At 39.3% G+C, this 24026-nt stretch overlaps 1 protein-coding gene across 4 annotated transcripts in view; it reads right to left on the bottom strand.

Moving 5' to 3' along the window:
• Positions 1-24026, bottom strand: part of LOC128686414 (calpain-5) — a 226938-nt gene that overhangs the window by 114760 nt on the left and 88152 nt on the right. For all 4 annotated transcript variants that reach the window (XM_070085725.1, XM_070085726.1, XM_053773326.2 and 1 more), the window contains 4 exons: positions 21417-21622; positions 20259-20353; positions 8061-8192; positions 7136-7360 (listed from right to left, as the gene is read on the bottom strand). In XM_070085725.1, coding sequence (XP_069941826.1) covers positions 7136-7360; positions 8061-8192; positions 20259-20353; positions 21417-21492 — 528 coding nt within the window. In that variant the 5' untranslated portion in view covers positions 21493-21622. The remainder of the gene's footprint in view (positions 1-7135; positions 7361-8060; positions 8193-20258; positions 20354-21416; positions 21623-24026) is intronic.

The following is a 24026-nucleotide window of genomic DNA, read 5'->3' on the forward strand; positions in this document are numbered from 1 at the left end:
TCATAGTGGGTTATAGATCTACTCAGGCTTCTAACTGCTTTCCTATAACAATCATTTTCATTATTTACTTCTCTCCTAATATTATTCCTAATGCTAGACACAGTTATACCAAAGTTATATTCTACATTCTCCTTCTGGATACTCTTCTTGGCTAACATATCAACTTTATCATGAAGGAGTAATCCAATGTGTGATGGGATCCATAGCAATTGTACATTAATTCCTTTGTCCCTAATTTTTGAGTATCTATACCTGGCTTCCCCAATGAGCATGTTGTTGGAGTCATTATATGAGCCAAGAGCCTTCAATGATGACATAGAATCAGTAATGATGATAGAGTCAAGCTCAGTGTCATAGGTTAGCTTTAGCGCCATTAGGGTTGCAAACAATTCAGTTTGCAGTGTAGACGCCCAGTTGTTAATTCTTATGCCTAACTCAACAAATTTATTATCGTTCTTAACTAGGGAGGTGGCAACAAGAGCAGATGCAGCCCTGCCAGAAGACTCCTGTTTAGATCCATCAGTGTATATAACTTGTGATAACTTGTTACTACCAGCTAGGTGAGAAATTTCTTCTTGAGCAGTTGCTCTAACAAGAGATTTAAGGAAGGGATTACTAGCAATGAGCTTCTTGGGAGGGACTTGTAGGTATGTGATATTAAATGAACACATCTTCCATGGAGGGGTGAAATGCTCTTGTTGCCTACAGTGATACAGTTCATGCAGGTTATAAAACTTAATGCAATTGCACGTTTTCACAATCCATTTAGATCTGTGTGTATTTACCTCTAGACACTTGGTAAGATTCACTGTGACAGTGTCTGGTTCGTTTCTCAACATTCTAATACCGAGTACAGTGTTAATTTCAACAATCCTATCACTGATACTAGAAATACCAAGCTCCTTCCTCATGTTAAGAACTTTTGTAGATCTGGGACAGCCAAGAATAATCCTGAGAGCTTCATTTTGCATTAACTCCAAGGGTCGGAGAGAACTTTCTCTAGCTAATATCAACATGGGAGTAGCATAATCAATTAAGGACCTAACATAGGCTATGTACATCATTCTCAAGATTCTCACATTAGCACCATAGTTGGGATTGTAGCCAGCAACAGCTTTGAGAGCATTTAGCCTAGCTTTACATTTCTTGTTTAGTTGTGGTATAGTGGATTTGTTAAAGGGTACATCTACACCAAGATATCTGTAAGTTTTAACGTAGCTAATGATTTCACCCTGCAAATAGATGGGTGGGGGATGTCGTTTGCTTGTTAATATCTTAGTTTTAGAGGAAGATATTATGAGGCCTAGTCGATTACAAATTGCTTGAACTTCATTAAGAATGGTATTCATCTTCTTATGCCCTGTTGTATGGATCATGATATCATCAGCATAGCTTATAGCTATATGTTTAGGTGAGGCAGGTAGAGCATTTAGGAGAGCATTAATCAGAATATTAAATAGCATGGGACTAAGAACTCCTCCCTGCGGTGTACCTAAAGACATTTCTTTAGAATCACTTCTGAAGCCTTGGTAAAGGACAGAGGATACTCTATTTGACAGGTATCCTATTATCCAGCAGAGTAAGCTACCACCAATATTCATTTTGGCTAGTTCATGTAGTATAACGGTTCTGTTCGCAATATCAAATGCAGATTTTAGATCAAGAAAAGTGGTAAAACTAGTAGAGGTGTGTGCAGTGAGAAAGGTGGAAATACAGTTCTGCACACTTTTACCTTTCATGAACCCATAGAGGTAGGGGGAAAGTTGATGTCTGATTCTGTAGTACAGTCTGTTAAGCATCATTCTTTCAAAAGTTTTACAAAGACTGAGCCAGGGTGACCCAAAAAAGAAGAAACACTTTCATCTTCATTCAATCCATCACTGTCTTGCCAGAGGCATGCCTACACTACAATTAAAAAGCTGCAACATATCAAGACTCCTCCTTCAAATTCCCCATCATAATTTAATACAACATTCCAGATTCATGTCAATTTAGTTCCAGACCAAAAGTAAGTAAAGTAGGACCCCTGTATCCATGAGGGATACATTCCAAGGACCTGCCGTGGATACTGAAACCAAAGATAGTAGCAAACCATATGTATAAGTCCTATGCATACCTATCATAAAGTTTAATTAGATAAAGATAAAGGTTTATTTCCTTGTAAAGGTTACAATGTGTAATTATAATTTTGGTTTGCTAAGTACAAAGAAAGCCACTATCATGCCGGGGCATTTCGGGCAGACTAATCCTAATACATAGTAACTATTTCAAACTAGACAGATAATAGTACATAGTAACTACTTAAAACTAGACAAGATAGTAGTGGTTAACTGTATTACAATTTTATTTAATCTTAATACTAATGCAAGGTAGTCAAGGTGGAGATTTTAAGAATAATAATCCTGAAGCTGCACATAATAACAACAATATTACAAATAATGGTTCAGGCAGTAATATTTCGTGGACTGACAAAGTTTAAAAATCTAGAGGTCACATAATATACTGTAACTAATTAGCATCTGTTCTGGTTGAATTGGTTAGTACTGAGAGATAGGATGATTTCTTAACAAAGTCCTAAATTTATAAGTAGTCAGGGGATCCTTTACCAGTTCTGGTAGCGTGTTCCAGATCTTCAGGCCCTTTATGTGCATAGGGTTTTGGCACAGTGAGACTGACCCGAGGGATGTCGAAGAGTGCCTTATGCCTTGTATTGTGACTGTGCATTCTGTTGAAACTGTCAAGTAGTAGTTTAAGTGGAGAGTTTATAGTGGAATTTAATGTTCTGTATATGTAGTAGGCACAATAATATGAGTGTATGTATCATATATTTAGCAAGTTCAGGCTTCTGAAAAGTGGTGGGGTGTGCTGTCTAGCACAGGAGCTGGTAATAATCTGCAAAGCAGCTTTTTGTTGGGTTATTAAAAGTTTAAGGTGGTTAGCTATAGTTGATCCCCAGGCACAAATACCATAGGTGAGGTAAGTGTATTAAAGAGTGGTATAGGGCAAGGAGTCGTTTGTGGTACATAGTACTGTATCTTGGAAAGGATGCCTACTGATTTGGAAATTTTCTTGGATATGTGCTGGATGTGGGAATGAAATTTAAGATTACAATCAAGGAGAAGACTTAGAAATTTACTCTAAGTGTATCTTGATATAGGGGAACCTTTTATCAATATATTAAGTTGGATATATAAGGCTCTCCTAGGTAGTAGGTTGGTCAACAGCAACCGCAGAGGGAGGTACTACCATCCTGCCAAGTGAATGTAAAACGAAAGCCTGTAATTGTTTTACATGATAGTAGGATTGCTGGTGTCTTTTGTCTGTCTCATAAGCATGCAAGATTTCAGGTATGTCTTGCTACTTCTACTTACACTTAGGTCACACTACACATATGTATATGCTTTTTTTTTTTTTAACAAACCGGCTGTATCCCACCAAGGCAAGGTGGCCCAAAAAGAAAAACGAAAGTGTCTCTTTTTAAATTTAGTAATATATACAGGAGAAGGGGTTACTAGCCCCCTTGCTCCCGGCATTTTAGTTGCCTCTTATAACATGCATGGCTTACGGAGGAAGAATTCTGTTCCACTTCCCCATGGAGATAAGAGGAAATAAACAAGAATAAGAACTAGAAAGAAAATAGAAGAAAACTCACAGGGGTGTGTATATATATGCTTGTACATGTACATATGATGAGAGTAAGTTTGTTGGTCATCATCCAAGTATATATTTTTATCAGCTCATTGTTTACAGTGTTTCTAAGTACAGCTGGGTTCGAATAGGAGTACACATAAGTAGTGTCATCTGCAAATAGAACTGGTTAAGGAGTTGGGTTGCACTGGGAAGATCATTGATGTAGATGAGAAAGAGGAGTGAGCCTAGGACACTACCCTGGGGTACTCCTACAGCTACAGGCTGGATAGCAGAGTTGACTCCATTTGCATATGTACATACTGGTGTTTGTTGTTAAGATAAGATTTTAGGTCGATTGTATCAAATGCTTTTCGTAGGTCAATGAAGAGCCCCAGAGGATATTCAATTTTATCGAGAGCTGTATATATTAGCTCAAGCATTTGTATAATAGCATCATTCATACTTTTTTTTAGTCTAAACCCAAGCTGGCAGGAGTTAAGTATGTTGTTGGATATAAAGTAGGAGTAAAGTCGTTTGTGTATTATTTTTTCAAATATTTTGGAAAGTAAGGCCAAGTTTGATATGGGTCTATAGTTGTTCAAGTCAGTTGGATCACCTCCTTTGAGGATCGGGGTATCCCTTGCTGTCTTGAGTATAGATGGGAAGGTTGAGGATGCTACAGATTTGTTAAACACTGTTGCAATAATGGGTAATAGTACATGTGCAGCTTTTTTATATATGAATGGTGGCAAGTTATCCAGATCTCCTGCTTTGTTTTTTAATGATTTAATTGTAAGTGAAACTTTAGTAGAATTAGTTGGAGCTTGATATAGAGTATTTGGGTAGTTGCCAGTAGGGTAGTCTTTCAGCTGGGTATTTGAGCTAGAAATTTTACTTGCTAGCTTTGATCCTACAGTAGAGAAGAAGACATTAAATTTGTTGGCTGTGTTTGTACACTGTATGTGAGGTTCATCTGGTTTAGTTAAGTTTATGTCTCTGTTTCCAGATGGTTTTCTAGAGCCCAAAATTTTGGAGAGGGTTTGCCAAGTACTTTTCATATCACCTTTTATTTCAATTAGTCTATTTTCATAATACATAAGTCATGTGGCAGATGTTGCAGGTGTATGGTGTAGGAGGTAGGTTACTGAAAGCAGTGAAGAGTTTTTACGAGGATAGTGAGGCTCAAGTTAGAGTATGTAGGAAAGAGGGAAATTATTTCCCAGTAAAAGTAGGCCTTAGACAAGGATGTGTGATGTCACCGTGGTTGTTTAATATATTTATAGATGGGGTTGTAAGAGAAGTAAATGCGAGGGTCTTGGCAAGAGGCGTGGAGTTAAAAGATAAAGAATCACACATAAAGTGGGAGTTGTCACAGTTGCTCTTTGCTGATGACACTGCGCTCTTGGGAGATTCTGAAGAGAAGTTCCAGAGATTGGTGGATGAATTTGGTAGGATGTGCAAAAGAAGAAAATTAAAAGTGAATACAGGAAAGAGTAAGGTTATGAGGATAACAAAAAGATTAGGTGATGAAAGATTGGATATCAGATTGGAGGGAGAGAGTATGGAGGAGGTGAATGTATTCAGATATTTGGGAGTGGACGTGTCAGCGGATGGGTCTATGAAAGATGAGGTGAATCATAGAATTGATGAGGGGAAAAGGGTGAGTGGTGCACTTAGGAGTCTGTGGAGACAAAGAACTTTGTCCTTGGAGGCAAAGAGGGGAATGTATGAGAGTATAGTTTTACCAATGCTCTTATATGGGTGTGAAGCATGGGTGATGAATGTTGCAGCGAGGAGAAGGCTGGAGGCAGTGGAGATGTCATGTCTGAGGGCAATGTGTGGTGTGAATATAATGCAGAGAATTCGTAGTCTGGAAGTTAGGAGGAGGTGCGGGATTACCAAAACTGTTGTCCAGAGGGCTGAGGAAGGGTTGTTGAGGTGGTTCGGACATGTAGAGAGAATGGAGAGAAACAGAGTGACTTCAAGAGTGTATCAGTCTGTAGTGGAAGGAAGGCGGGGTAGGGGTCAGCCTAGGAAAGGTTGGAGGGAGGGGGTAAAGGAGGTTTTGTGTGCGAGGGGCTTGGACTTCCAGCAGGCATGCGTGAGCGTGTTTGATAGGAGTGAATGGAGACAAATGGTTTTTAATACTTGACGTGCTGTTGGAGTGTGAGCAAAGTAACATTTATGAAGGGGTTCAGGGAAACCGGCAGGCGGACTTGAGTCCTGGAGATGGGAAGTACAGTGTCTGCACTCTGAAGGTGGGGTGTTAATGTTGCAGTTTAAAAACTGTAGTGTAAAGCACCCTTCTGGCAAGACAGTGATGGAGTGAATGATGGTGAAAGTTTTTCTTTTTCGGGCCACCCTGCATTGGTGGGAATCGGCCAGTGTGATAATAAATAAAAAAAATAAATATTTGCTTTGATTTTTGTATTAGTTTTGTGAGTGTTGATGTGTATCATTTACCCAGTTCTTTAGTAATCAGAGCAAATCTGAACTGTTTTTCAAGTTGGTACTTTTTATCAATAGATTTGAGGATACTATTTGTTAGCCATGGGCTGTTTAGCCTCTTTTCTGTGATCTGCTTCGTTTTGATCAATGTGTTATAGAGGTTTAGGGTTTTATGTAAAAAAGTCTTGATATCTTTGTCAATATTATTGCTGTCAGCTAGCTCTCTCTGCCAATCAATGATAAATTAATTGATAAATTATGCACAATAAGTTGAGAATTATCACTTTTTCACTGAAGGGAAGCACTTCATGGCTTCTCTTAGGTTTGAAGAACTGCCAGCTTCTCTACTTTTGTGCTTTGGGGCCATTATTAAGCAAAATTAAGAAGTATTTTTGGGCTACAGTAAACCATGGATAACTGAAACCGTGAACACTGAATCAGTGGATAGGGGAGTTCTACTGTATATACAAACAAAGCAATAATATAATGTATGAAACAATCTATACATCACCAAAAAACAATGAATATCCACTATGCCTTTTTTCAATGACTTAAAAAATAAGCATTTGATACGCATCATTCTTAAACTGCAGCACTATGAGATTAGAGGCTACAACTCACTTCATCAATTCCTATTTCAGGAGTGAATGCCAACATGTGTTCAGAAATGACATTTCATCAATAACTTACCCATAAACATAAGGGAATCAGAAGGTAGCATTCTAGGCCCTCTCTGCTACTCCTTTCTTACAGTTATTCCCAACCAAGTGCATCCCAGGAATTCAGTTGGAGCTTTCTCAAATGATGCCATATTTGCCATCTCATGTTTAGTCTGGCTCTCAAAATAATAGTATACTAACAAATGGTAAACTCAAAAAATTACTCAATGGAATCACATGACTACTAACAAGCTTACATTCAACATATAAAGTACTATTACATTAACATCATATATGAGATCCTGTTCCAGCCACACCTAACAACGAAATTATGTTAACTCAAGTAAACTATGATTAGCTGTGAATTTTTGCAATAAAGTGATATCCATAAAACATACTTCTAATGCTTCATATGATCCATGCAGTTTAGCATATGCTTTCTCCAGTAAGGCACACCAAAACTCTCCTTTTTCTCTTGAATGAGTAAATATTAGCTGTCCGTCAATGGTTGGCAAAAGGTCATCAATGACAACATCAAGCCACTCTCCAAACCTCCAGAATCGAAAGTGGAAGATTCCAGGATGCAGCTCTCCATATTCTTGGTCTTTGTAATCTGGTATTACCTGCAATGTTAGAAAACTAATTAAACTTAACAAATTATGATGCTACCAGGATAAAAGAGAGTTATACAGATGAAACTTTTATAACATATACACTATGACAACATCAACTTCATACCAGATTCATTATCTTTTAATCCCACATTTCTCCCCAACACTATAGAATTTATTTTTTATAAACTCATCTATATATATATTAAGACACCATGGTGACATTATATATCCCTATTTAAAGCCTACTTTTACTGGAAAATGGTCCCCCTTCTCTCCTACATACCCTAATCTGAGCCTCACCCTTAGAAAAATTCTTAATTGCATTTAATAGTATACTACTGTACCTATTCCACAGTTCTGCAACATCTGTCACACTGCTCCCTTATCTACTCTATATGTTTAGATTGAGCAAAAATTAATTATACTTTGCAAAAATGCTAAATAATGACTACAAGGATAGATATATTAACATTTAAGCCATCCATCTTGTTTGGAAAAGGGAAGGTTACTTTTTGCAGAACTTCCTAAAAGAAAATATTGTAAATGCTTTGCTTTTAGCACTCATGAATAAGTTTATACAAAAGACTAAACCAAAAAACTGCTTATAAATATTCAGTCACATATTTATCTAAATAATACATGTATACAGAAGGCAAATAACAAAATCTAATACAAATAACTGGTGTAATATATGTAAATGACAACTTACTCTATTCCAAAGCTCCTTGACACCTGCAAGAGTAGCACAGGCAGCAACAAACCAACAGTTGCCCAGCTGACCTTGCGTTACATCATTAGCACTTGCTCCTTCAACAAACAAACGAGGTTCCTCAACTATATCCTGTAAACAATGCTAAAATTAATTAAAAATTATTTTATTAATACTAAAAAACTATGCTGATTATATAGTTAAAGCACAATTCATGTAAGAAGGCTCTCGACACTGTACCACACAAGAGACAGGCTGAAAAGCTAGAGGAGCTGGCAGGAATAGCAGGGACAGTACTGTAATGGATCAGGGAATATCTGATGGGACTGTTCATAGTTCATGGTAGCTGTGTTCAGGTGCCACAAACCACTTGTATGAATGGCAACATGTTGGTATAACCTCTATAACGCTAGAAATTGTCTTCTAAGCACCTGCACTCTGACTGCATGTCTTGGTTCAGTTCAAGCCTCTCAACAAAGTGGACAACTTCACTTATGTGACCATTCAACTTGGTCTTCCATACTAAATGTTAGTGACTAACATTCTTGCTGCAGGGCACTTAGAACATCTTTAAGTGAAAAAGCTTGTTCATGTCACTTCCACAGTGGCATGAGTGTTGTTGATGACTCAGTCATTCCAACAACACTTTGATATGCTCTTTCCAGACAGACTCACTGCTCAGAAAAGGCTATAGAAAATTTTATCTCAACTGGTAAATTGGTTTAATTCCACAGATGCCTCAATACTCCATCTACCATTCTCTCCCCTCATCTAAATTATGATTTACTTAGTATTGTACTTCATACACCTATGTGCCAGCACATCCATTCCTAAATATGTAAATACATTTATTTCCTTCATACTCCCTCCCTCCTATCTGACAGCCAACTTTTCACCAACTAGACTATTTCTTACTCTCATAACCTTGCTCTATTCTGTGTTCATTTTCAACTTCATTCTTTTACACACTCTCTTAAACTCCTTTGCCAACCTTTAGCAACTTCTCTTATAAATTTCTCAAAAGTGTTGTTTAATAAGCAAAGAGCAGCTGAGTCATACCAAATTCATTATCTTTCAATAAGCACATACCTTTCCCCAACACACTAGCATTAACTATTTGTATGATACTAATTACAAATATGTACATTAATCACCTTTCCTACATACCCTAGCCTGAAACTTGCTCTTCTCACAAAAACATTTTTGTAGTGCTAGCACACTCAGCCCACACACACTGAGGTCCATGATTCGATCCTTGGTAGGGTGGAAACATTAGGACGTGTTTCCTAATGTTCTGTAGCTCAATTGCTAGCGCACTCAGCTCACACACTGAGGTCCTGGGTTCGAATCTCCTCCAGTATGGCTGGAAAAAAATATTAGGGACATGTTTCCATAAGACACCTGCTGTCCCTGTCCCTGTTCATCCATCAGTTTAAAATGGGTACCTGGGTATTAGTCAACTGGTGTGGGTCGCATCCTGGGACAAAACTGACCTAATTTGCCCGAAATGCTCTGCATAACAAAAGGCTTTCTATATAGTAGTATGTCATTTATTTATTTATTTTTTATTTGGACATGATACATAGTTGTACAAAGAAATATAGTGATTAGGTGTACGTACCAAAAGCCCCTTGTATGCAGAGCATTATGGGCAGGCTTAAAATTAACCTAAGATTAACTAAGCAATGATATATTCAGTGGTAAAAATTACAGTAAACAAATTAGTGTACAACGAAGTACAAATGAGTATTTTAAATAAGAAGCCTGTGGAGCACCTGGAACGGAACAAGATTATAAACAACAACCAGCATGGATTCATGGAAAGCAAATCCTGCATCACAAACTTTCTTGAGTTTTATGACAAAGTAACAGAAGTAAGATACGAGAGAGAGGGGTGGGTTGATTGCATTTTCCTAGACTGTAGGAAGGCCTTCAACATAGTTCCTCACAAGAGATTAGTGCAGAAGTTGGAGGATCAGGCGCGTATAACAGGAAGGGCACTGCAATGGATCAGACAATATCTGACAGGGAGGCAACACTGAGTCATGGTACGTGATGAGGTATCACAGTGGGTGCCTGTGACGAGCAGGGTCCCACAGGGGTCAACTCTAGGACCAGTGCTATTTTTGGTATACTATGTGAATGACATGATGGAAGGGATAGACTCAGAAGTGTCCCTGTTTGCAGATGATGTGAAGTTAATGAGGAGAATTAAATCAAATGAGGATCAGGCAGGACTACAAAGAGACCTGGACAGGCTGAACACGTGGTCCAGCAACTGGCTTATCGAATACATCCCCACCAAATGCAAAGTCATGAAGATTGGGGAAGGGCAAAGAAGACCACAGACAGAGTATAGGCTAGGTGGCCAAAGACTGCAAACCTCACTCAAGAAGAAAGATCTTGGGGTGAGCATAATGCCGAGCACATCTCCGGGAGCACAAATCAATCAGATAACTGCTGCAGCATATGGGCACCTGGCAAAACTAAGAACAGCATTCCGATACTTTAATAAGGAACTGTTCAAAACACTGTACACTGTATATGTTAGGCCCAGTGGAACCTACAGAAAGGGAGGGGAATGAATTTTTATGATTTTTTACTCTTTTTAGCTAAGACACGTGTAATTTTACCTTATTCCTGGTAATGACCCGTATTGTAGACCTAATGATCCTCATGTAGTAGTCTTAATGACCCTTGTGTAGTAGTCTTAATGACCCTCGTGTGGTAGTCTTAATAGTATGATAATAAGATGTTATCTCCTTTACAGAATAATAATAAGATATTATCACCTTTATATTATAATAATAAGGTAAAAGGACCCCAATGGCAATAAGTCACTCTGTCTGACTTTTTTGGGTTATCCTAGGTACTTTACACATATGCTGCTATGTATGATAATCTATGTAACTGTATTTGTGTATACCTAAATAACTTACTTACACACCTGGTCAAGCACATCAAGAAATTAGAGAAAGTGCAAAGGTTTGCAACAAGGTTAGTTCCGGAACTCAGGGGAATGTCCTATGAGGAAAGGTTGGGGGAAATCGGCCTGACGACACTAAAGGACAGAAGGGTCAGGGGAGACATGATAGCGACATACAAAATACTGTGTGGAATATATAAGGTGGACAGAGACAGGATGTTCCAGAGAGGGGACACAGAAACAAGGGGTCACAATTGGAACCTGAAGACTCCAACGAGTCACAGGGATGTTAGGAAGTATTTCTTCAGTCATAGAGTTGTCAGGAAGTGGAATAGTCTAGCAAGCAGTGAAGGCAGGAACCATACATAGCTTTAAGACGAAGTATGACAAAGCTCAGGGAGCAGAGAGAGGACCTAGTAGCAATCAGTGAAGAGGCGGGGCCAGGAGCTGAGTCTCGACCTCTGCAACCACAATTAGATGAGTACTGTCTTTGCAGAGGCCCGCAGATATGACAGTTCATGTCACTCCAAACAGCAAATATCCCGAACCCCTCCTTTAAAGTGTAAGCATTGTACTTCCCACCTCCAGGACTCAAGTCTGGCTAACTGGTTTGACTGAATCCCTTCACAAAATATACCCTGCTCACACTCCAACAGCTAGTCAAGTCCCAAAAACCATTCGTCTCCACTTACGCTCACACATACCTGCTTTATGCCCAAACCCTTCGCACACAAAATAAAAGACTTCCTCCCTCCTAAAACGCTTTATTGATAGTTGTGACAGGATCCACAGGCATAACACCAGACACAAACATCTCTATGACATTCCCTGTGTCCGACTAAACCTTTACAAAATTTCAATGTATTTCAAAGGACCTAAAATCTGGAACACCCTACCTGAAAACTCTAGAACTGCAGACACACTCATCACTTTCAAAACTACAGTTAGAAAACATCTTATCTCCCTGATACACCCCGTCAACTAACTACATGAAAACCACCTGGTGGTTCACAAATACACACACTCACCCACTGACTATAAACACAGAAATACTAATCTTAATCTTAAAATAATGAATCCTATCTAGTCATATTTGCCTATGATACTCCAATATAGACACCTTGTATTGTGCCAAAACAAAAGCATTCACATTGCTAAACTCACAAATTATAATGTAGTCACCTAGACTTAATACCATAATCTGTAAGGATTTAATGTTAAGAATTAATCTAAGTCTCCCCGAAATGCATAGCCATGCTAGGTGTCCTAGTGGCCCCCTCTGTAATTAGTATTTTATAACATGTAAACTACACAATATCCAAATCCTGTAAACCCCACATTGTAACCCTTATAGAGAATAAAATTGATTTGATTTGATTTGATTTGATCCTTTCCTTTTTTCTTTCTTTTTTCAAATTCAAATTCAAATTCAAAGTTTATTCTCTATAAGGATTACATTGCTGAGTTTACAGAATTTGGTTACTGTGGTTTACATGTAGTAAAATACTAATTACAGAAGGTGCCACTAGAACACCTAGCATGGCTAGGCATTTCAGGCAGACTTAGATTAATTCTTAAATTTAAAATATTACAAATTATGAGGTATGTTGGTATTATGGCTAAGTGACTAAATACTAGTTTGTGAGTTTAGCAATGTGAATGCTTTTGTTTTGGCACAATACATAGTTTCAGTACTGGAGTATCACAGGCCAACTTATGACTAGTTAGGATTCATTATTTTAAGATTGAGATTGATATTTCTGTTTATGGTCAAACGGGTGAGTGAGTGTAAGTGTGACCCACCAGGTGGTATTCGTGTAGTTAGTTGACGGGGTGTATCAGGGAGATAAGATGTTTTCTAATGGTAGTTTTGAAGGTGATGAATGTGTCTGCAGTTCTAGAGTTTTCAGGTAGGGTGTTCCAGATTTTAGGGCCTTTGACATACATTGAATTTTTGTAAAGGTTTAGTGGGACATGGGGAATGTCATAGAGATGTTTGTGTCTGGTGTTATGCCTGTGGGTTCTGTCACAACTATCAAGAAAGCGTTTTAGGTCAAGGTTAATATTGAAATTTAAGGTCCTGTAGATGTAGATTGCACAGTAGTAAGTGTGGATGTACTGAACAGGGAGTAAGTTTAGATCTATGAAGAGTGGGGAAGGGGGTGTTACCAGGGATGGGATTTAGTGATTATTCTTACTGCGACTTTTTGCTGGGTTATTACTGGCTTTAGGTGTGTTGCTGCAGTTGATCCCCAAGCACAAATAGCATAGGTGAGGTATGGATAAATGAGTGGTATAGTGTGAGAAGGGCATTTTGCGGCAAGTAGTATCATATCTTGCTGAGGATCCCAACTGTTTTGGATACTTTTTAGGTTATGTGTTGGATATGGGTGCAGAAATTCAGGTTGTTGTCGAGGTATAGGCATAGGAATTTGCCCTCATTATGTCTGGCAATTAGAGTGTTTACCTGGAGTTTACCTGGAGAGAGTTCCGGGGGTCAACGCCCCCGCGGCCCGGTCTGTGACCAGGCCTCCTGGTAGATCAGAGCCTGATCAACCAGGCTATTGCTGCTGGCTGCACGCAAACCAACGTACGAGCCACAGCCCGGATGATCAGGAATTGACTTTAGGTGCTTGTCCAGTGCCAGCTTGAAGACTGCTAGGGGTCTGTTGGTAATCCCCCTTATGTGTGCTGGGAGGCAGTTGAACAGTCTCGGGCCCCTGACACTTATTGTATGGTCTCTTAACGTGCTAGTGACACCCCTGCTTTTCATTGGGGGGATGGTGCATTGTCTGCCAAGTCTTTTGCTTTCGTAGTGAGTGATTTTCGTGTGCAAGTTCGGTACTAGTCCCTCTAGGATTTTCCAGGTGTATATAATCATGTATCTCTCCCTCCTGCGTTCTTAGGAACCTCAAGCGCTCCCAGTAATTGAGGTGTTTTATCTCCGTTATGCGCGCCGTGAAAGTTCTCTGTACATTTTCTAGGTCGGCAATTTCACCTGCCTTGAAAGGTGCTGTTAGTGTGCAGCAATATTCCAGCCTAGATAGAACAAGTGACCTGAAGAGTGTCATCATGGGCTTGGCCTCCCTAGTTTTGAAGGTTCTCATTATCCATCCTGTCATTTTTCTAGCAGATGCGATTGATACAATGTTATAGTCCTTGAAGGTGAGATCCTCCGACATGATCACTCCCAGGTCTTTGACGTTGGTGTTTCGCTCTATTTTGTGGCCAGAATTTGTTTTGTACTTTGATGAAGATTTAATTTCCTCATGTTTACCATATCTGAGTAATTGAAATTTCTCATCGTTGAACTTCATATTGTTTTCTGCAGCCCACTGAAAGATTTGGTTGATGTCCGCCTGGAGCCTTGCAGTGTCTGCAATGGAAGACACTGTCATGCAGATTCGGGTGTCATCTGCAAAGGAAGACACGGTGCTGTGGCTGACATCCTTGTCTATGTCGGATATGAGGATGAGGAACAAGATGGGAGCGAGTACTGTGCCTTGTGGAACAGAGCTTTTCACCGTAGCTGCCTCGGACTTTACTCTGTTGACGACTACTCTCTGTGTTCTGTTAGTGAGGAAATTATAGATCCATCGACCGACTTTTCCTGTTATTCCTTTAGCACGCATTTTGTGCGCTATTACGCCATGGTCACACTTGTCGAAGGCTTTTGCAGTCTGTATATATTACATCTGCATTCTTTTTGTCTTCTAGTGCATTTAGGACCTTGTCGTAGTGATCCAATAGTTGAGACAGACAGGAGCGACCTGTTCTAAACCCATGTTGCCCTGGGTTGTGTAACTAATGGGTTTCTAGATGGGTGGTGATCTTGCTTCTTAGGACCCTTTCAAAGATTTTTATGATATGGGATGTTAGTGCTATTGGTCTGTAGTTCTTTGCTGTTGCTTTACTGCCCCCTTTGTGGAGTGGGGCTATGTCTGTTGTTTTTAGTAACTGTGGGACGACCCCCGTGTCCATGCTCCCTCTCCATAGGATGGAAAAGGCTCGTGATAGGGGCTTCTTGCAGTTCTTGATGAACACAGAGTTCCCTGAGTCTGGCCCTGGGGCAGAGTGCATGGGCATGTCATTTATCGCCTGTTCGAAGTCATTTGGCGTCAGGATAACATCGGATAGGCTTGTGTTAATCAAATTTTGTGGCTCTCTCATAAAAAATTCATTTTGATCTTCGACTCTCAGTCTGGTTAGCGGCTTGCTATTATTATTATTATAATAAAAAAGAAGCGCTAAGAGCGGCTTGCTAAAAACTGAGTCATATTGGGACTTGAGTAGCTCACTCATTTCCTTGCTGTCATCTGTGTAGGACCCATCTTGTTTAAGTAGGGGCCCAATACTGGACGTTGTTCTCGATTTTGATTTGGCATAGGAGAAGAAATACTTTGGGTTTCTTTCGATTTCATTTATGGCTTTTAGTTCTTCCCGCGATTCCTGACTCCTAAAGGATTCTTTTAGCTTAAGTTTGATGCTTGCTATTTCTCTGACCAGTGTCTCCCTACGCATTTCAGATATATTGACCTCTTTTAGCCGCTCTGTTATTCTTTTCCGTCGCCTGTAAAGGGAGCGCCTGTCTCTTTCTATTTTACATCTACTCCTCCTTTTTCTTAGAGGAATAAGCCTTGTGCATACATCGAGTGCCACCGAGTTAATCTGTTCTAGGCATAAGTTGGGGTCTGTGTTGCTTAGTATATCTTCCCAGCTTATATCAGTTAGGACTTGGTTTACTTGGTCCCACTTTATGTTTTTGTTATTGAAGTTGAATTTGGTGAATGCTCCCTCGTGACTAGTCTCATTATGTCGGTCTGGGGCTCCACGCATACATGTCTGAACCTCAATTATGTTGTGATCTGAGTATATTGTTTTTGATATGGTGACATTTCTTATCAGATCATCATTGTTAGTGAAGATGAGGTCTAGTGTATTCTCCAGTCTAGTAGGCTCTATTATTTGCTGGTTTAAATTGAATTTTGTGCAGAGATTTAAAAGCTCGTGTGAGTGTGAGTTTTCATCAGAGCTGCCTCCTGGTGTTATTACTGCAACAATATTATTTGCTATATTCCTCCATTTTAGGTGCCTTAAGTTGAAATCCCCCAGGAGCAAGATGTTGGGTGCAGGAGCTGGAAGATTTTCCAGACAGTGGTCAATTTTTAACAGCTGTTCCTGGAATTGCTGGGATGTTGCATCCGGAGGCTTGTAGACTACCACAATGACTAGGTTTTGGTTCTCGACCTTTACTGCTAAAACTTCCACTACATCATTTCAGGCATTAAGCAGTTCTGTGCAAACAAGTGACTCTGCAATGTACAGGCCAACCCCCCCCTTTTGCCTGTTCACTCTGTCACATCTGTATAGGTTGTAACCTGGGATCCATATTTCGTTGTCCAAGTGATCCTTTATGTGGGTCTCAGTGAAAGCTGCGAACATTGCCTTTGCCTCTGCAAGCAGTCCACGGATGAAAGGTATTTTGTTGTTTGTTGCTGGCTTTAGACCCTGTATATTTGCAAAGAAGAATGTTATCGGACTGGTGGTATTGTTGGTACTGGGGGGGGATTTTTTTTTCCGGCATTAGTATCTGTATCTGTTGGTTTGGAGTGGAGGCCATCGACTGTGGTTCCACTCCAGGAATGACTGGATTTGGTGTACGATTTCTGCCATTTCCTGCCAGTTTTTTTTCCTTCCTGGCACTAAAAAACCTCTCCCTCTTGAGTGGCTGTGGCTACCCAGGTTTTCCCATGGCCTGGATGTTTTGTATCTTTTTGTCCCCTTTAGATGGTATGCCTGGCAATTTAAGTTATAGCACAGTCTTTCCTGTACTGAAGAGGTACACAGTTCAGGGTGAAAAAGCTTACAGGAAGGGAGTTTGCATTTTCCTGTTGTCATATGGGCATGGCATTTTCTAGGGTGGTCATAGTTGCACGTCCCATCTGTTTTTCCAGATTTCCCATGCCAGCAGATACCAAGTGCATAGTATGTGCACAGGCTTGGTTTCCGTTTGCCTTGGGTTTCTGTGACTGTATTCCCTGTTGGTGCATGTTTCCCTGTCTTACTTCTATCATCCCTAGCACCAACAATGGAGCTCCCACCAGTTGTTTTTGGTAATATATCCTCACTATTGCTAGTGGAGTCCTCTTGTTTGCTATTTCCTGCGGTATTTCTAGTTTGCAATATTGGTTTTATCTTATCTTTGACTACACTTGTTTCCCTACTATGGCTCCTGTCCCCTATGAGGTCATTTATATGTATTCCTTCCTGCGTATAATTCCCGACTACCTGGACAAAATCTCCAGCTTCACCATTACTGTGTCCCAGGACAGCATCTCCAGCTTCACCATTACTGTCTCCCAGGACAGCACCTCCAGCTTCACCATTACTGTCTCCCAGGACAGCACCTCCATTATTATTATAATCAAGGGGGAAGCGCTAAACCCGTAGGATTATACAGCGCCCAGGGGAGGGGGGGATGTGGAAGGCATTCAGGCTTAATTCGGGGAACTGGAGCACAGATCCAATTCCCTAAATCAAGAGCCCCTCACCAACATCAAGGAACCTTCCATGAGGGGACAGCACCTCCAGCTTCACCATTACTGTCTCCCAGGACAGCACTTCCAGCTTCAACATTACTGTCTCCCAGGACAGCACCTCCAGCTTCACCATTACTGTCTCCCAGGACAGCACTATCAGCCCCACATTTACTGACTACCAGGACTTCATCTCCAGCCTTACAGTTTCTGACTACATGGCCAGTATCAAGGGCAGTACCATTCAGCCCAGACTTTTTATGTTCCCATCTGTTGTAGAAAGCTTCCAGGTTTTCTATGAAAGCAGCTTTGATGTTGTCCTCTTTTAATACCCTTGTGATTTTAGTCCACAGATTTATCTCATTTGGGCATACCCAAAAACATTTCCGTTTTAATACTGCTTGTAGCTAGTTCTTGGATATCTGCACAAGGGGCGTGACACCAATTTCCACAAAAATGACAATTTATCCATGTGGAAGCCCGTTTGTTTGACTGACCACAGACTACACACAGCTTCATAATGATTTGAATGGTTGATTTACTGCAATTCTACTAGCAACCTCTTGAATATTCTATTAATAACCTCCTTAAATGAAGCTCTAGCTATTTGTATTTCTGTTTCTAACTGTTTTTGTATATTGGACAGCTTACCGTGCACGTTCCTTATATATATTTAGTGTTGTCGATCTTAATGTTAATTTGCGCAACTCCTGCTCTGCTACCAAACATAATATAGTAGGTTTTGTCAGTGTTAAGTGTAAGTTTATTGGCTGTCATCCAAGTCGATATTTTGATCAGCTCCTCCTTAACAATGGTGTTGAGGGTGGCAAGATTAGGGTGAGAGATGACATAAGTCGTGTCGTCAGCAAAGAGAATGGGTTTCAGGTGTTGGGATACGTTTGGAAGATCATTGATGTATATGAGGAAGAGCAGGGGACCAAGGACACTTCCCTGCGGAACTCCAGTATCAAGTGGCTGTGCTGTTGATGCTGTGTCTTTAATGGTGACATACTGATACCTATTAGTAAGGTAAGATTTGAAATATGCAAGCGCATGGCCTCTTATACCATAATGGTCAAGTTTGTGGAGTAGGATGCCGTGGTCTACTGTGTCAAAAGCTTTTCTTAGGTCAATAAAAATTCCTAGTGGATATTCCTTATTTTCCAATGCTGTGTAAAGCAGATCTAGCATTTTTATAATTGCATCATTAGTGCTTTTATTTTTCCTGAATCCAAATTGGCAGGGGTTGAGTATGTTTTCCGCCGTTATAAATGAATATAGTCTCCTGTGCACGAGTTTCTCAAAGATTTTGGTTAGCAATGGTAAGTTTGATATTGGCCTATAGTTGTTTAAATCTGTAGGGTCACCACCTTTATGTATTGGTGTAACCCTTGCCGTCTTGAGTAGTTTCGGGAAGGTGCTAGTTTCTAGTGACTTGTTAAAAAGTAATGAAATAGCATGCGAAAGGACATGGGCTGCTCGCTTGTACAATAATGGTGAGACATGAGACAGATTCCCTGAGTTATTTTTAAGTGACTTTATAATCTCGGTTACTTCCGTGGGCTCAGTTGGTGCAAGATAGAAGGAATTTGGGAAATTCCCATCTAGGTAGTCCCCGGCATGGGCATTGGTACGTGGGATTTTATTGGCGAGCAAAAGATCCTTTCCTAGGACGACCTCTACCCCTCCTCCTCCTATTATTATTATTATTATTATTATTATTATTATTATTATTATTATTATTATTATTATTATTATTATTATTATTATTATATAATGGAGCAAGTCTTTTATTTATTTTTTTCACAAACAGGGAATCAAAAGTCATTAAATAAAAGTCTTACTCTTATTCATGTCTGCTTCCCCATCATATACAGAATGTAATAAACACTTGTGTGTCAATCTAACAGAGAACATACAATAAAGCAGATAAAAGGAAAAAGATGTCAGGTGGGGAGATATCGAGTCGATGTGTTGGTCGTCACCTGATCATGAAGTTTTCATTGGGTATTATTATTATTATTATTATTATTATTATTATTATTATTATTATTATTATTATTATTATTATTATTATTATTATTATTATTATTATTATTATTATTATCAAAACAAAGCGCTAAGCCACAAGGGCTATACATTTCATGGGGTAGCACTTGGCCAGCACAACTGAAATGGTAAAACTACCGAATTTCTGGACCTGCATCAAAAACAGTGTTCAATGCTGATTTAAGGCAACGTCTTTTCTGCAGATTGGTTTCTTTGATTATAAGCCTCGCCTATTCCTGTTTTATCAAATGGTCATGTGAATTGTGGTGAATCTCACAAATGTTTATACTGTCCCTGTTATTATAGGTATATTTATGCTATCTATGGCGTTGTTCTAGACTTCTTGCCATTTTTCCTCCATATATTTTGCCACAATCATCACACGGGTTAAGAGAGATTGAGAGAGACATCACCTTGATGCGTCCCACACCTGACATCTTTCTCTATACTGAAATTACTGAATACACAGTAATACTTTATTACCATGTCCTATAATGGATTAACAAAACTTGAGGAAAACAAAATACTTCCTAATAAAATGTTCTAGTGTTGGTAGCACAAGTGTATTTATATTATGTCGGGGCCAGGAGCTGTGATTCGAACCCTGCAACCACATATAGGTGAGTACATATACTGTACCAGGTTCCTGTATCAAGTATGTACCATTCTCTGCAGGAATTACCTTACCTGCGGCCGCTTCCAGGTAACAACTCCAGGAGGTTGCTTCGAGAAGAACAGTGATGAGTCATGGGGAGGAAATTTTGGGTCACTGAATTTCTCTCCTGAAAAGAAAGTGTATTTAATAAACACATTCGCTAAATAGGTATTTATTAATTTATTTATTTTATAGGAGCTCTTTAATAAGAATTTGAACGTACAGTCCAGTACCTGCAGTACAGTATTTTACTGTAATCTACTTCAACTGATTCATAAAACTACCACATGAACTTTTAGTTTACCAATTTTGTTGCAAAATATGCTCAGTAGTAGATATTCAAAGGTGTATGAGACTAAGCATACAAATAAAAAAGCTTCCCTGCCCCAAGAAAGTGGAAAATTCTGTGATGGCATCACCAGAGTTCATAAATACACTGGCTAATAAAGCCTGCAGTATGAGTCTCAAATTCAAAATCCAAATTTATTTATTTCTTTGCAAATAGTACATTGAGATTATGTATTTACAATAATGGGTTGCAGTACAAAGAGAGCCTCTATTATGCCTAGGCATTATGGGCCAACGTAATTTAATGGTTTACTGACTACTTTTGTTATTTGAAATGCTAGCCATATTACTCTCTTATCCACCTTATAACATGTATTTTCACTCTCTTATCCACCATATAACATGTTTTTTTCACTCTTTTATCCAACCCATAACGTGTCTTCTCCAAATCCATAAGTGCAATGAACAGTCCTTACCTTTGTCAAAGAACTATTAAGTCTCATGCTTCACTGCATAAACACTCGATACATATATTCCCTCTCCCTTCCTAAATCCACCTTATTCCTCTTCAATCATTCTTCTGTACAGTGTCCACTATACTCAAGACCTAAATAGTCTCCTATAATTGTTACATTCTCTTTGGTAAATATTGAGTTTAGGAGTTTTTTTTGAACTTTTCAAGATATTATGTAAATTCTGCTTTAATAAGAGGGTTCTGCAATGAACACAGTTATATTTTGGGCCTATGGGATAGTAGTTTTTTTTTATACAAGAAACCTAACCCCACTCCCTGAGTCAGCACTCAACGCCGGAGCTAATTCATACTACTTGGTAGTTAGATTTACCATTGTAAGTAAACAACACTAATATTACTCCTTATAAATTTTATACTAATAACTGACCTCTTTTAAGACATTCTTTCTTTAGCTTTGAATATTTCTGGCCATTAAAGGCCGTGGTGTGGCTGAAGAGACCCATCGTGGGCTATCTTTTCATCTTATGTAATTACTTGACTCGTGCTTCTGTTTAGTTTCTTGAGTTTTTTACAGGTCTTAACACTCTTGCTATAAGTTGGGCCAAAAACAGATTTGATGCAGCATTACTGATTCTGAAAGTAAATAGAAACATATATCAGATTACTGGTGTACGAATGCTAATACTTCTGCACTGTACATTCAGGAGCAAACAAACAAAAGCTTAAAAACCTGGTACAAAAGCATAACAGTATTTTTCTTGAAACACTGAATGAAGTCAACAATAGAGATTTCAAGGGACAGAATCTGTCACCTTAGAAGAAGATCTAATGGTTAGAATCACAACGATAGTTTTTAAAGGGGTGGACCGGTAAGCCAGCGGAAGGCCTCGGTCAAATGACCAAAGGCTGTTTGTTAGGTAAGACACATATGCAACAGTTAGGTATCTTTATTTCGAAACGTTTCGCCTACATCGTCTTCAAGTATCTTCTGCTTCTATCAACCTTTCTGTACTCGACTGAAGAAGCCTACTGTGTAGGCGAAACGTTTCGAAATAAAGATACCTAACTGTTGCATATGTGTCTTACCTAACAATCTGTCGGTATTTCATACCATTTTAATGTTCATTCTGACCAAAGGCTCCAGCAGCGGGTCATCATATGACCAAGACCTGCGTCTCGAAACACTTGTCCTGTTTTCTGACCTTAGAACAAATATAACACTGGACAAAACTACTTTTGCTACTTCTAAAAAATTAAAACTTTTTACGGTCAGAATTAACTCACCAAGTAAGATATTGGCAACACAGCGCATAATAATCTTGAATACCCCTCTGAGGACAGCCTTGAGACTGTTTTCATGCATAAGCATGAATCCTATACATCATGCCTGCTTGTTAGGAAGAGAGGAGTCGGAGAGCACTAGTTGTGCTCTGGCTGTTCCAGTGTTCAGATATATTTACAAAAAAGCTACTGCTACTGCTTCTATCAACTTTTCTGTACTCGACTGAAGAAGCCTACTGTGTAGGCGAAACGTTTCGAAATAAAGATACCTAACTGTTGCATATGTGTCTTACCTAATAAAAAAGCTACTATTCATTATGTACATTGGTGTTCATTTTGCCTAGATTGCATTTCTTTATTGCATACATATATCCATATTTACATTCTATTTCTTTTTAATATTGGTGTTCATTTTGCATAGACTGCATTTCTTTATTGCATACATATATCCATATTTACATTCTATTTCTTTTTAATATGATATCTTTATTTCAGATTATCATGAATAGACGAGGATGCCTGAACAATGCAGACAGCTTTTGCTATATTTGTGGCGAGAATACGTCATGTGATGAATGAAAAACCATAACAAATCCTGTCAAGATTGCTTATTAGCACTGTTGTACACTCAGTCGCAAGATAGGTGATCAAGGTAAAACATGGGCGCCACACATGCTGTACTGTTTGTACCTATGGACTGACACATTGGTCATTTGCAGTCCCAGTGATGTGGCGAGAATCACTTGAATGACCTTTTTTTCATGCGTGAAACTATGCCACTATGAAACTATGCCATACACTTTGTAGAAATAAAGTTTACCATCATTTATAATTCCAGGCTTCTGGGAATGGGCTCAACAGAACAGCTTTGGCCATAGGTCACATACACATGCCAACAGTTTCAAAAATTTAGCCCTAGGTACTGTAAACAAGCATTGGAGATTTGAAGCCAATCAGATTAGGCCTTCTCAAGTTATGCGCAAAGAAAACAATAATTTTGGAAACCACTAAAAGGTTTTCCTTTAAGGACACGATTTGAAAGCATGTATATGTTGGAGGTTTGACTAAAGTTAAGGGATACTAACGACGAAGGTTTCTTGGTCATCGCCCCCGCGGCCCGATCCTAGACCAGGCCTCGTAAGTGATATTGACGATGGAGGACAATTAAGTTAAGACATAGTGACGATGGAGGCTCGACTAAGTTAAGTGATACATGGGCCAGACACAACATTATTTAGTGAATTATTCGAAACTCCCCATGTTGGTGTCCTCACCGAGTGACCAAAATCATGACTACCCGCACTCGCTGCTATTTTCATTACCACCCCCACACTTCTATGCCCATACTCACAAACCACCACACCCACAACACCACCACCACACTCTTACAAAATCCACACTACCACCATAAATATAGACAGGAATAAAAGCCACAGCGCCGTGTCTTCCTTTGCAAATGACACCCGAATTTGCATGACAGTGTCCTCCATTGAAGACACTGCAAGACTCCAGGCAGACAGCAACCAAATGGGCTACAGAAAACAATATGAAGTTCAATGATGAGAAATTTCAATTACTCCGATATGGAAAACGTGAGGAAATTAAAACTTCATCGGAATATAAAACAAATTCCAACCACACAATAGAGCGAAAAGCTAATGTCAAAAACCTGGGGGTGATCGTGTCGGAGGATCTCACCTTCAAGGACCATAACATTGTATCAATCGCATCTGCTAGAAAAATGACAGGATGGATA

Source organism: Cherax quadricarinatus, chromosome 17 (genome assembly GCF_038502225.1).
Source record: "Cherax quadricarinatus isolate ZL_2023a chromosome 17, ASM3850222v1, whole genome shotgun sequence".
In the NCBI taxonomy this organism is placed as follows: Eukaryota; Metazoa; Arthropoda; class Malacostraca; order Decapoda; family Parastacidae; genus Cherax; species Cherax quadricarinatus.